The 15,651-nt window shown below is 38.1% G+C and overlaps 1 protein-coding gene across 1 annotated transcript in view; it reads right to left on the bottom strand.

The window, feature by feature from the left end:
- The window catches only part of LOC149211037 (uncharacterized), a 129,893-nt gene that overhangs the window by 41,422 nt on the left and 72,820 nt on the right, over positions 1-15,651 (bottom strand). The window contains exons 5-7 of the mRNA XM_089396878.1: positions 10,311-10,396; positions 10,110-10,169; positions 9,661-9,742 (exon numbers count right to left, since the gene is read on the bottom strand). Coding sequence (XP_089253004.1) covers positions 9,661-9,742; positions 10,110-10,169; positions 10,311-10,396 — 228 coding nt within the window. The remainder of the gene's footprint in view (positions 1-9,660; positions 9,743-10,109; positions 10,170-10,310; positions 10,397-15,651) is intronic.

Here is a 15,651-nt window from a genome sequence, read left to right as displayed (position 1 = left end):
GAGACTTTAAGACATCTGATAAGAACAAATTTTTGGAACAGTGAACTGTACAATCTTTTCTTGAGAACAGATCTGAATTAAAAGTACAGTCTTGGGATTGTTTGGAGACACGATATTGGCCTTTATTGCTGACCTTGGTTAGATGCACAATCTTGGATTTTCTTCACAGTGATACACTTTGGAAGCATTAATTTTTACAAACATTTGAAAGCATAGTGTTGGGTTGTGAAGTCTTTTTGCAGACCAAGTAAAAAGAGGACTTGTAGTGGCATCTTTTGAAATTGGGAACAGTGAAGTCTTTTTGCAGATTTTTGAAAGGGATTAAGATTGTTGAAACAATATTGGAGAAGCTCTTGGATGCCTAATTAAAAGACCTTCTTGAAGCTTTGTTGGCTTACTGAAAGACATTCTTATAGGCCACACTTGGAGCAGCCTTATTGAAGAATTGTTGTGCAGACTTGAGAGCAGCCTTTCATCATTGGAACTTTGTACTCTCTGGAGCAGTTATTAAACTTGTTGTAGACTTCATGAAAAATCCCTTGAAGAATTGATTAAATACCTTGTTGAGTCACATTGAAAATCGAAGATTGAGGAGAATTCTTAGAGCAGGTTATTGAAGACACCATTGGTTGAAAAGTTTGTGGGGCAGCCTATTAAAGACACCTTAAGCATTGAAGACTTGCCAGAGAAGACTTCGTTGAGAAACCCATTGAAGACCTGGAAGCAGCCTCATTGAAGAACCTGTGTAGCAGCATTAAAGCATTACCAAGGCAGTTGTGTTGAGAACATCTTGTTGGGGCAAGCATTGTTGAAGACCCTTTTCTAGAAGCTGACTTGGAGGCATTAGTGGAGACCTTGATTCGTGATTGAAGCCTTCATGGAGTAACCTTGAAGGAAGTTGTTTGGGTATCATGAAGAGTCTTGGAGACACCTTTTGTGAATGCTAAAGTTGTCATTGATAAAGTGATTTGGAGATTAAGTGAAGGCATTGTTGAAGGAGAAGAGATTGACAAGGCTCGTTGAAGAAGATACTGGGAGCCATGAAGAATCACTAAACTTATCTTGACGAACTGAAGTTGTGGGTTGGAGCCCTAGAGGATAGGAGTCCTCAAGAAGACCAGGTTGGAGCCTGCACCAGAGATAGGGTTGGAGACCTGGAGGTTGGTGCCTTGAGAAGATAGGGTTGGTGCCTTGAGAAGATAGGGTTGGAGACCTGGAGGTTGGTGCCTTGAGAAGATAGGGTTGGCGCCTTGAGAAGATAGGGTTGGAGCCTTGAGAAGACAGGGTTGGAGCCCTAGAGGTTGGAGCCTTGTGAAGTCCAAGTCGGTGCTTGGAAAAGTACAGGTTGGTGCCTGGTAGATTTGAAGATTGGTGTCTTCATCTAGGGTTGGAGCCCTACACTATATTGTACTTGATTTATTGTAAAGAAGAGGATTGAAGTCCTTGTTATTCCTGATTAATAAAAGTATTTATTCTTATTGTTCATTTTGTGTTCTAATTACAAGTGATCTAATTACTAGTAAAAATAACGATTGAAAAGAAATATTGATTCACCCTCCCCCAAGTATTTCCAACAGATACATACCTAAACTCCTTGGTGGAAAAGTAAGCATTTGATGCATCAATAAAGTCTAAATAAAGGCTTTATAATGATGACGTTTTATGAAAGATTAAATTAAATCCGAAAGGTTTAATTTTTGAAAACTTAAAAGGAAACTCTATGAACCCAAGTCACCTTTGGAATATAATACAAGGGAAAGGATGAAAAAGATCACCATGGAAAGATTTGTTGAGAGACTTGTTGGGAAAGGAGCTGAGACACACAGAAAAGCAGGATTTATTTTATCAAAAGCCTTACATGTAACCTCCTTAAAAATGCCAAGAATGGGCCAAAAGCTAAGCATTTGAGTGTTCATCCCCTTGGACAAGTCACAAATGTTATGTATAAAATTAATTTAATTTATTGTTGAAATTAAGGGGCATGATCCAAGATCATGTCCCCTCATGTAAAGGCACCTAAGTTGTATTTAAGCCAGGGCCTCCCTCCATTGAAATCATCATTCAGCTTTTCTAATAAAATATATAAACATATTAATTGTAAGCTGCAAAAACAATTGTTATGTGCTCCATTTGGTATCAAAGCAGTTCATCCTCGGTTGGTGGTTGTATAGCTCGCAGTTCTACCACTCATGTTGTCCACCATCAACAGATCGACTCACCACCCTTCTCCAAAAAGCATCCCCATGGAAAAGTTCTACCACTCCCAATCCACAACATAGTAACACGAATTTTCAAACTATGCAACTCTCGACCCAATACCCCTTCTTCGCTCCACCGATTGCTACATATCAATGAAGAGAAAAACTTGAAATTTCCAAATTTGACGATAACAAGAAATACAGTGTTGCATGGTTCAATAAAGTAGAAGAATATTTCGAGATTTACAATATTGACAATGACGATGAAAGAATCAAGCATGCATCAATGCAAATGGAAGGCCAAGCATATAATTGGTATATGTGGTCGAACAAAACAACACATGCTATCAATTGGAGGAAATTCACAAATGCATTCTTTAAGAGGTTCCAAGGTGTCAAAGAAGAAAAGTTCTTCACGACACTCACCAACCAACAACAAAAAGGAGATGTGGACGACTATACTAGAGAATGGGAAACTTAGGCTACACGACTACTTGGGTTATCAAAAATCTGTCTTATTCAATCATACATCACAGGACTTGAAACACATCTCCAAGATGAGCTTAAGCTTCATGACATCGCCTCTATAGAAGAAGCAAGACAGAAAGGAAAAGTCGCTGAAAAGAAGCTCAAAAGAATACAACCGCCAAAAGTTGAAAGAGTATATTTGAGATGAAGATTTTCCGAAACTGCTAACGTGGAGAATACAAAGTATGTTCCACCACAGCTACATGAAGGAATAAAAACTAATTTGGAAATGCAAAGAATGAAAGAGGGTAAGTGCAAACTATTAAACTTCTTAGAGCTATATTGTTCTTTGCTTTAGATAATTGCCTTTACAAACCTTCCAACATTTATATACGCAATCACCCCATTAAATCAAAAGATTATTAGCAATTATGTAGAAAGAACAATATTATGTAGAAAGAACAATAACATTAGTAATGCAGTGAAACAGAAAAAGGAGCATCAGAAGAAAAGCATGCGCATAAAGAGACACCAGGATTGGTTGGAGACCAGGGAAAAGCCCAACAAGGGGGAAAACCCAGAATTCACATCTTCTTCTTTTATTAGATTGTCATCGAAAGTTCAATCAAAGAGGTACAATGTACAAATGTCAACAGACCATCCATGACTATGACTTGTTCACAACTTCGTTTGTGGACAAGTCTTATCACCAGATTTTCCATACGATATTAACATCAATAATAGGGTTTCTGCATATCACTTGAAGATGCCAGGGAATATCAAATGCTATCATACACAAGTGTAGTGTTAAGTTTAATGATTCAACTGAAGTGATGCAACTGAAATACCAAGTGGTGCCAACTGTAGTGCTAAACTGTAGAGCTAACTGCAATACCCAACATAACTGTGATGCCAACATAACCATGATGTCATATTACTGTAATGCCATATCACTACTTATACCGCTCGACATACCAAACATTATATTGTTCCTAAATAAAACTGAGATGTCAATGTTACCATTCACATACTGTTAACATAGAGTGCCATACATACAATACTGCCATACTGTCATTAGGGTTTCTCTTCAGGGTTTTAGGTGTCAAGGGGTCTACAAATATAAATTATGCCTCACCAATATGGGCCTGCTATATTCACCATTGCATCAATGCAACTATGTGATGTATAAAGCCCCAAGGGATAGCTCAATTGGTCGAGTTCCCGTTGCTAAAAGTACTTTCCCAGTTGGGAGGTCACGGGGTCAAATCTCCTCGACGCCCTCGGGGTTAGGCCTGTTAAGATTGGCCGACCGGCAGATCCCTTCGGGTGGAACTGCCCCGATATTTTCCCGTGGATGTAGCGACCACTCAGTGATCGTGAACCACAGCTTAAAAAAAAACTCTGTGATGTATAATACTAATGCAATTCTGCCCCATATATATCTATATATATATATATATATAGATATAGATATTGCTCATACTCGTGACAATACTGGTCTGCCTCAATATATATGTATACAATGCCATAATAACATACTTATGACAGTTGTGAGAGAACAGAGTAATGGGACTAATGCCATGAGGATCAAATATATTGCAGAGATGACATTCATACCAAACCTAATACCATGATCTGAAACCATACTTATTATCATGATCTGAAATCTTACAGTGATGCAAATACGTTACTAGGGATGCCATATGCTATTGCAAAACCATAGATAAGAGTCCTGTGCGATTACAATTTATATAGAGCAAGAGAGACCTGTGCGTTTACAATTGTACCAAGAGCTTATACAAGGAATTAGAGAGATTTGTGCGATGCCATATGAGCGAAAGTCAACGTCCATGTGATGTAAAACTGAGAAATAGAATAATGTCAAGCCTGCGAGTTAACACAATGCAAGAAAGTGAAGCCAAGGATGAGGAACAGAAGGAATCGACCCATAAGCAAACCCTCTGCAACTATCAATTGATCCTCTGCGATGAATGATATGCATCGAACCTCCTGTGATGAGTATTGAACCTCTACAATGAATGATATGCATCAAACCTCCTGCGATGAGTATTGAACCTCTGCGATAAAAAAAAAGAATGAACCTTTTATAGCAAACGAACCTCAGATCGATCTTTTTCATACGATGTCGATGTAGGAGCTTTGACAAATATATAGTTGAATCTAAGAGCGAATGGGTGCGATCCTTTGAATTTGGCCAACATAAATAATTTGGAGGTAAATTTAAATTCAAATTCCATTCTTAATATTTTTCTTTGAATTTTGTTTGGGGCAACAATGGAAATTGATCCTGAAGCTACCATATTTCAACATAAACAATGTGGCCAAAAATGGGATTCTAAAAATAAATGTCTTAAAGGAAAAGAGACCAAGAACCTGTATACATGTGACGCAACCAATGATTCAGATAGTGAAGAATCAGACACAGAAGAAGTTGAAGATTCTCCACAATTTTCCCCAAAATCAGACAGCGAAAATATTTCGCAAGTATCATTATCAACCATGACAGGAATATCTCAGCCCCAGACATTAAAGTTAAAAGGGCATTAAAAAAACAACACAATGGTTCTAATATATATCGGTGGCACTCGGAACTTTTTGGACTCAAATATTGCAAAAAGGCTTAACTTCTTCATATATCCAATGCCCAATATGAAAGTGATGGCAGTTGATGGCAAGAAAATCGAAAAAGTAGTAGGAAAATAACATAAGATCAAATTGCAGATTCAAGACAACAATCTAGAATCCCCATTCTACACATTACCGTTGGGAGGAGTAATGTGATCCTAGGAATCCAATGGCTACAAACCCTAGGCACTTACTCAGCCAACCTCCTCAAAACCAAATTGTATCATCCTACTAGATGATGAAGCTGATCTGAAAAGGAGCACCAATGTATGTAGTGCAGTGTCATCAAATGGAAATGTTGGCTTCGAAATTGGTTAGCGAAGAACCACTTGAAGTTCAAGAACTACCACCTGAAGTTCAGGAACTGATTCAAAAACACAGAAAGGTGTTCCAAGATCTTACATTGAAGATGCCCACTGAAAGAGAAATTGAGTACATAATCATAGTCAAATCAGGGTCAACTACTGTCAATACCAAGCCATATAGGTATCCACATCATCAAAAAACTAAAATCGAAATATTAGTCCAATATATTTTAAAGTGTGGTATCATCACAAAAGGTAGAAGCCCTTACGTTGCTCCGGTGGTTCTAGTCCGAAAGAAGGATGGATAATTTAGACTATGCATAAATTATCGAGGCTTGAACACAATAATGATTAAGAACAAGTTTTTGATTCCCTTAATAGACAAAATGCGAGATGAACTTCATGAAGCCCAATACTTTTCAAAATTGGACTTGAGATCAAGATACTACCAAATCAAAATAAGGCTAGAGGACATATCAAAGACTGCCTCTCGAACACATGAAGGTCATTAAGAATTTAGGTCATGCCCTTCGGATTAACTAATGCTACAGCAACCTTCCAGACTACCATGAATGAGGTATTTCGTCGAGATACCTAAGGAAGTTTGTGTTAATGTTCTTTGATGATATTCTAATCTATAGTGAAACATGGAAGGAGCATCTACAACATCTCGAGCAAGTTCTCGCTATATTAGAAGAACATTATTTTTATGCAAAGATGTCTAGGTGCACCTTTGGAAAGGAAGAGGTAGAGTACCTCGGACACATAATATCCAAGGAAGGAGTAAAAGTAGATCCTAATAAGATCAAGGCTATAAAAGAATGGCCCAAACCTACTAACATCACCAAATTGAGAGGATTCTTAGGGTTGACTAGATACTATCAAAGCTTTATTCGAAAATATGTTCATATAACCACACCCTTAACAAACCTTCTAAAGAAGAACTCATTTCGATGGTGTGATAAAGCAGAAAAGTGTTTGGAAGATTTAAAAGAAATTATGTCCAATGCACTTGTATTAGCAACTCCAGACTTTTCAAAACCCTTTGTAATTGAATGTGACGCTTCAGGTTTTGGAATAGGAGCAGTGTTGATGCAAGATGGCCATCCAATAGCATTTGAAAGCAGGAAGTTCAACAAGCGAGAAATTCTAAAGTCTACATACAACAAAGAAATGCTCACCATTATGCATGTACTCACAAAGTGGAGACAATATCTTTTGGGAAGTAAGTTTTTAATACGAACAGACCATAATAGTCTTCAACACCTTCTCCAGGATAGAACACTTTCTACAAAACAGAAAAAATGGATCGAAAAGATTGTTGCCTTTGACAAAGATATAATACATAAGGAACAGAAACACAATGTAGTAGCAGATGCTAAGTCTCGGAAAGATGAATAGTCGTCAATACTTGCAATTTCGGTTGTAGTTCCATAATGGCTTAATGATATTCGAATTGAATATGCAAAAGATCCAAAAGCATGTGCTATAATTCAAAATTCAAAATTCGAATGGAAAAACGATATTCTGTGGTATAAAGGAAGAATTTACCTAAGCCCAAATTCCAAATTTAAGTCCACAGTTCTCAAGGAGTCCCATGATTCATTGTCAATAGGACATGTAGGTTTCTTTAAAACCTACTCTAATGCACGTTAATCATCTTTTTGGAAAGGAATGAATAATGATATTCAAAAATATGTAGCAAAGTGTGATCAATGCGAGAGAAATAAAAATGAGATCATGACTCTCGAACTGCTCCATCCCTTAAATATTCCAAACCAAAAATGGAAATAAATATCAAAGGACTTTATCGAAGGATTACCCCATTCAAATGGAAAAGACAAAATTCTCGTAGTAGTTGACAGACTCACCAAGTATGCACTCTTCATAGGAATGAAGAAATCAGACTCAGCAAAACAAATCGCTGAGATATTTTGCAAGAATGTCTAAAAACTACATGGTTTTCCCAAGGTCATTGTTAGTGATAGAGAAGCCAAATCTAAGAGGAATTTTTGGAAGGACTTTTTCAAACATATCGAAACATACCTCAACATGGGTTCATCATACCATCCTCAAACAAACAGTCACAAAAGTTGTCAATAAATGTTTAGAATCTTACCTTCGTTGTTATGCAACAGACAGACAAATGAGTGGGCTCAATGGTTACAGCTAGTCGAATGTTGATACAATTCCACTTATCACACTTCAGCGAAAATGACCCCATTTCAAGCTCTATATAGTTATGAGCCTCCTAAATGAAAGGATTTTGCCATTATCAAGACAAAACTTCCAACAGTTAAAGATCAGTTACAAGAAACCAAAAAAGTCTTCCAGGAACTAAACGAAAATCTAAATATTGCAAGAAATCGTATAAGCAGGCAGACCAAAACAGAATAGAGAGGGAATTTGAAGTTGGAGAATGGGTACTTGTTTTTTCTTAAGGTGGCTCACGTACACTAGGTGGTCGCTACATCCACGGGAAAATTCAGGCAGATCAACCCAAAGGGATCTACCCGTCGGCCAAACAAGCAGGGCCTAACCCCAAGGGCGTCAAGGAGATTTGGCCCCGTGACCTCCCAACTGGCAAGGTACTTAGCAACGAGAACTCAACCAACTTAGCTAACCCTTGGCGCTGGAGAATGGGTATTTGTTAAACTTTAGCCCTGCACGCAATTGTCCTTAAAACAGAAAGGAAAAAACAAATTGGCACCAAAGTCCTATGGACCATACCAGATTAACAAAAAGATCAGCCAAGTAGCCTACAGCTTAAACCTTCCAGATAAGAGTTGTGTTCACAACGTCTTCCATGTATCTTGCCTTAAGAAAGCACTTGGCAAACACCAAGTGGCACAAACAGCGCTTCCGACATTAGAAGACGAAGGGAAGATCATTTTAGAACCGGAAGGAATCATCACCGCCAAGGAAAAGAAGTTGTGATCACGAATAATCAAAGAATACCCAATTAAGTGGAATGACCCACCAGAAGAAGAAGCATCTTAGGAAACCAAAGCATTCCATCAACAACACCCTGAGTTACCTATGCTTTGAGGACAAAGCATTCTTTCCAGAGGAAGGCAATGTTATGTATAAAATTAATTTAAATTACTGTTTAAATAAAGGGGCACGATCAAAGATCATGTCGACTCATGTAAAGGCACCTAGGTTGTATTTAAGACAGGGCCTCACTCCATTGTAATCATCATTCAGCTTTTCTAATAAAATATATAAACATATTAATTGTAAGTTGCAGATGCAATTGTTGTCTGCTCCAAGAAAATTATAATATATAAATAGACATTAATCTTGCTCTTCCCTGGACATGTAACTGTACAAAGCCTACTTCCTGCTTGTCCACAGTGATACACAACTTATCTTTTATATTACTTTCTCTGCTATTAATTGCTCTTTCTGCATTTACATTCAATGTCTTCAATATGAATTAATGAAAATAATCATTATTAATTCTAACTTTAGTGGCACAGACATGGAATGTCATATATGGTATCCACAATTAAATGAGATTTGACATATCCAAGAACAGTCTGAAAACTGCTGCTTATCATATTGTGCAGTAGGATACTCTCTCAAATGCTCCAGATTTCTAATATACCCTTAGTCCTCATACGTGCTTTATTCAAAGAAATGATGCCTGGACACAATTCCATATTTATGTTTGCCCCCAGAAGGAATACTTAATCAGTATGTTGGCATTTTGATAATTTAGTTGGATGCAAGGAGGCTGATGGATATATCATGGAGGAGTCAGGACTGAACCTGTCTCTCATACTCAGATCTTCAGTGACTATGTAGCTATTTAAGGAGATTGGCTACCTTAAAGCAGACTGGATGCCTGTTTAAGATTGTCAATCAATAAAGTACATATGCTTGCTTAACAGGTCTTGTATATATTCATCTACAATTTCTACAACATTTTTGCCTTGCAATGTGCTTAAGCTTTAATATTTCCAATTTCCTTCTTCATGGATTAGAAAATTAAATTTCTTTCAGAAAATGCTATCACAAATTACCAGTGAAACACGTACCTCAGCATATGATAAGTGAAAGAATGGATTTGATGGTTGAGCAAGTATTAGCTCTTCAAAACAAAAAGCTGCCTGCTTATACCTGCAAATAGAAACCCCCTATCAACTCATCAAGTTCTGTAAGATGTAAACCTTACCATGTTGCTCGATTTATTAAAATATTAACAAGGGCCTAGCATTATCTAAAGAAAGTTCTACTAATTGCTATCCTGATTGTTAGTCTGGCATGGTACTATAATATAGATATGACATTTTGTGGAAGTGGAACATAAGCCTTCTACCAGAAGGCTAACAGGCCTGCTTCACAACACAATCTTGTAATGAATGTTAAATACAGCAGTTTTTGTGTTTTCAATTTATAATTTTGAAAAGATCTTAAGCAAAAATGCATAGCAGTCAGGATTAGAATGTGGCAACGTAAAACAGTGATGTCAAAGATGTGGACTTACATTTGAAGAGAAATGTACAAGTCTGCAAGTTCCCTCCATGCATCATAATCTGCCATGAATCTACAATTACAGCCCCGTCATCCATCAATTTTAGACTTTCCCAACTACCAAATATTGAAAAGCTATGCCATTTTACAAAAGTAACAGAAGCAATATTTTAAGTTTTAAGTTGTTACAAGAGAGTGTATTAGCTTTACTTACATCTCCAGGTATTTATTAAGAAGATCCACAGCTCCTGATAAATTTCCCTGTGCTTTAGCTATAGCAACCTTCCTTTTGTGAATTTGCTGAAAGTACGGTAAACTCAGAGAATCAGTCCAGTATGCTAATAAAAGCTTAACTAAATCTATACAATTATGAATATTAATAAGTCAGTTCCTAACATTGTCCAAATGCAGAAAAAATTAGACAGCCTATGAAACCTACTTCTACAAGACCCTTAAAAACTCCAAACTGTTGGACTGTAAGGCTCCTATATAATGTTAAAGGTAATAAAGTCATGCTATATAAAGGATATCGTGTTAGGAGTCCTAGTAAAAAATTATTGTCATGTCTCGATGTCAACCTACATTGTTTAAGGTAGTTACATGAGTAACTGTTAAATTGGCAACTAGGGACAAACTCCATGTGGGTCATCTTATTTATGGCCGCTGATATTTTTCTTGGATCCCTCTCACCGAGAGGTGTATGATTGATCTAAAGATCATCCGATTCCGATAAGTATTCATGGAGATATGAATTTATTTGTGTTATAAGACAATTTGTCAATGTCGGCCAGCAACTAAATAAACCCCACAAGTGCTCAACGTTTTAGTATAAAAGGAGATGACTTGAGAGTCATTTCTCACACACACTTCTATATTGATTTCTCTCCACTTGTCTTGGGTTTTAGTGGAAGGGAAATCTAGGAGTGGAAGCCCTAGACGTTGGAGGAAAGAAGACTAAAGGAGCTGCCCTAAAGGAGATGCCCTAGCCCTAGACGTTGTTAAAGAAGAAGTCAAAAATGTTGTCAAAGAAGCATGCCCTAGCCACAGTCTTGGAGGAATCTTATCACAGCTAAGAGAGGCCCTAACGCTGTCCCAATGGCAGCCCTAGATGTAGTCTAAGAGAGGCTAACATTGTCCAAAAGGCAGCCCTAGACGCAGTATAAGAGCAGCCCTAAACGCTGTCCAAAAGGCAGCCGTAGAAGCAATCTAAGAGAAGCCCTAAACGCAATCTAAAGGGCAGCCCTAAACGTTGTCTAAAGGCAGCCCTAATGCCATCTAAAGGGAGCTCTAACGCTAACCTACAATGCCCTAGATGCAGGCTTAATACAGCTGAAAAGGTGGGTTGTAGGTGACCCTCAAAATAGGGATAGCATGAGAGTTTGAGGACTCAAACATGCCCAGGACAGCAATGCTAATAATTGGGACAGCAGCAAGACATGGTGCTGCAATAGCAATTGAGACAGCAGCATATTATGATGGGACAGCAATGACATTGATGGGACAGCAGCATACTATGATGGGACAGCAATGACATTGATGGGACAGCAGCATACTATGATGGGACAGCAAGCTAACATGGAATGGCTATGTCACTAATAGTGGGACAGCAGTATGCCACATAGGACAGCAGTGGCTAGCATGGTGCAACAATGGCACATGGGACAGCAGTGCAGCATAAGGTGCAGCAGTATGATGTGTACAGCATGGTCATGAGGTCCAGCATTGTGATGATGGGTGCAGCATGGTGCAGCACAGTGAGGTGCAGCATGATGACGAGATGCAGCACAATGATAGGTGAAGGAGTCACCTTGGAGAATCAGTTGAAGCAGCATGTCTTCAACTGATCTCATGTATCATCTTCTTAGAAATGATCTATGCTCTTATCTAGATAAGACAAAATGTTGACTTCTGTTGTAAATGTACTCTCTCTCTCTCTCTCTCTCTCTGCTAAACTATTGAAGAACATATAAGAAGAATTGATCAAGGGTTTCCCCACATTGGGATTTGTCCCTGGCTAGCGCCACATCTTATGTACTCTTGTCTTGGCTTGTCTTCTACAATTTATGTTTATGTTCTATCTGCAGTTTACTTTAATGTTGATGTGATTGCCAATCTGGAAAAGATTTTGAGCTAACTGTGAAAATTGAAATAAATTGCTCTAAGCATACAACATACCTAAAATTAACAGTAACTTATTACATGGCATATAAAAGAAAGCCATACCAATGTATTAAATGATTCCTTTATTAATGAAATAATTTGTTTTGTATATTTTTGTCTCTGTTACAAATGCTCTTCGCCACATCCAAAGCTAAGTTCCATTTCATATCAAACAAGGGACATTTTAGTTAGACACCGACACAATCAGAGTACCTTACAGAGTTCAAGCAATCATGGACCAAACAAGATGCACAATTATGTCTGATGGATGAACTGATGGTAGATCTTGCACCATACTAAATTTCTTAATTGCTTGTCCAAAAGGTACTGTGTTTCTCAAATCTATTGATGCATCTGATCACGGGAAAGATGCACAATTTCTATTTCGTCTTTTGGATGAAGTAATCATGGAAGTAGGAGTTGAAAATATTATACAAGTGATCACAGATAATGATTCTAATTATGTCGCAGCAGAAAAGATGTTGGAGGAAAAACACCCCACCATTTGGTGGTCTCCATGTGCAGCCCACTATTTGGACCTCATGCTTGAGGATATTGGCAAAATTGTGTTATGAATATAATTATGTAAAAGTAATAAATATAGATAATAAATGATAATCACAATAATATGTAACTAAAATAATAATTAGTTAAACAATGAGGCATGTCTCTACAGACATGACCGTTCGTGAAAGGGTACTTACCTGACTATATATACAGGACTCTCACTCTCAATTGTATCATCATTCTCATTCATATATTTTAATATATATTCTTGTATCATAAATGGAGATCTACGTATTCCAAGTCTTTTGGAGTATTTAACTTGAAGAACGAACTTTGTTCGTTCCAAAGTGAGTGCGTGAAGAAGTGTGTGGATGATACAAAATCCATAACCAGGTACATCCACAACCACTCATGGGTTTTGAAACTTATGAGAAAGCACACGGGGGGGTAAAGAGCTTGTTCGATCAACAATCACACGATTTGCAACCAACTTCCTTTCATTGCAATCCCTTGTTCAACAAAAATCGAACTTGAGGAAGATGTTTTCATGTCAATGGAGCAAAAAGGCAAAAGGGAAACAAATGATTGATCAAGTATTTGACAAAAGATTTTGGTCAAAGGCATAAGAGATTGTGCTATTTAGTGAGTCTCTTGTGTTGAATTTAGATAAATTCATTTACCTACTGGTCATGGGTCACTATTCAACCTGGTCTATAATCCAGTTAGTCATCTTCACAACCAGTCAACCTAACTGCTGCTATCAACCTTACCACCTGCCAGAATATTTTCTAATAATAACAAAAAAGAAAGAGACCGCTTGCCTCCATATTGGGTAATTATAACACAACCTATTTACAAGTTAAATTGGGGATTAATAACTATGATTAAGATTTTTCTTACATGTGTTTTTAAATGTATACATGTTTAACTCATATATTAATTATTTTTATATTTAATACAATAATTATAGTTTAAGGCAAAGCTTTTTTTTTTGTTTCAAGTTATATGTGTCCTCCAAAGATGACTATAGGCCTAACCATTTCCTTGAGCAACCAAGACTTAGGGACATCTAATTATGGTATGTTCTATGCTTAGCACAGTTTACTTCAATGTTCCTTTAGCAACCCAATAACAATTTCCAATTATTTCCAGTAGCAATCACATTACCCATTAACCACATTGATAGTAAATGCAGATACAACAAAAAACAAAATGCAAAAGGCAAGCCAAGACAAGAGAACACTAGATTTGGCGGATTCCAAGGAAAAACCCCATTGTGGGGAAAACCTTTTGATCAAATCTTCTTATTATTATTCAACAGTTTAGCAGAGAGAGACAGTACAAAAGTCAAATTGATTAGCCCAATATAAAGTCAAATCAGCCCTGTCAAATTCTACAGTCAACTGCAATCAAACTTCAGCCCTAACCAGAAAGTCAATGTCGGTCAAAAGTTAAAACAGCGGTCAAATGCCTCTTTTGAAGCCCGGTCAAAGGCAATCAAACTCGGCCTCCAGCAATGGTCAAAGTCAACCCAAAACAATCACAAAAACTCTGGTCAAACTCAGTCAAACAACCCAAAAAACTTCAATTTTTGTGCCAGTCAATGCGGCCAAAGGAAATCGAAATTCTGCCCAAAAGCCACAGTCAAAACTAGTCAAAATCTCCTCGGTCAACGCTAGTCAAATTGTCTGAAATTCGGCCTATGATTTATGCCCAAAAATTATGTCCTCCTAGCCACACGTGTGAGAGAGAGAGAGGTTGCGCCACGCTGTATGAACCAATCTAATGAAGAGAGAAGAATGTGTGAATGATGGATGTCCAAATGAGGTGTGAGGTCTCTTCTATTTATACACTTCGTTGTGGGTGAAGAGACACATCCAAGGGGCTTCTTGAGCCTATATTTAGCAGAGGTCGACCTAAACAATTTGCACACGTGTGGTCACAAATTCAAAATCACACTTCTGCTTGTCCGAATGAGATGATCTTTATATCAATCTTGGACCTCTCGAAAAGAGGAATCCAATGCAATCATCATCTCCATCAAATGAGTTGTCCCAAGGTAGAATTTGGCCCTCGTTGCCAATTTTGACACTCCCTCTCACCTAGGGAGAATTACACCTGTCAATCCATTTGTCATCATCATGCCATCTTGTCGTAATGTACCATCGATGACATCTCTACTCTGCTCTGTTGAACCATGAAGTAATAATGAAAAAGAATTGATCGCAAGTGAGTCAGAAGACATTACACTCTCCACTGATCAAGTTGTTGAACACCATGCATCCTAGACATAGGGAGTACAGTAGTAAGCATCGGTAGTGCTATGGTCCCTATCCACGTTTCCCAACTCATTGGCCAGATGTGAGGTACTTCCCATGAGTCCCAGACTACATGGATAGGATGTATGTTGCAGCATCAGCGGGAGCAGGTGAACCACTCATCCTGCTCATATGCCATAAGAGAAGGTGAACCACTCATCCTATGCATATGTCAATCGTAGGTGAAGGTGAACCACTCACCCTACATACATGTGTCTGCAATCGTAGGGGAAGGTGAACCACTCACCCTACATACATGTGTCTGCAATCGTAGGGGAAGGTGAACCACTCACCCTATGGTCGCTCATAGCTCCAAGAAGTACCCCAAGCCCCCAGGAGCTCCCAGAGCTCAATGTCCAACTCATGCGGGACCCTCATAGGAGGGTCTTTCCACAACTCCAAGTCTCTCACGGAAGGCTAAGCATTTGACCTTCCCTAAGGGCTTCGTGAGAATGTTTGTGACCTGCTCATCCGTCCTACTATGTTGGAGCCTTATTGCTCCTCATTGTACCATATCCCAAATAAAGTGGTACCTGATATCAATGTGCTTGGAGCAGTCATGGAACACGA

The sequence above is a fragment of the Pinus tabuliformis genome, chromosome 1_2 (assembly GCF_031772625.1).
Source record: "Pinus tabuliformis cultivar Carrire ecotype Pingquan chromosome 1_2, CPIR1, whole genome shotgun sequence".
Taxonomy (NCBI): Eukaryota; Viridiplantae; Streptophyta; class Pinopsida; order Pinales; family Pinaceae; genus Pinus; species Pinus tabuliformis.
This window is presented reverse-complemented; position numbering and strand designations above follow the sequence as displayed.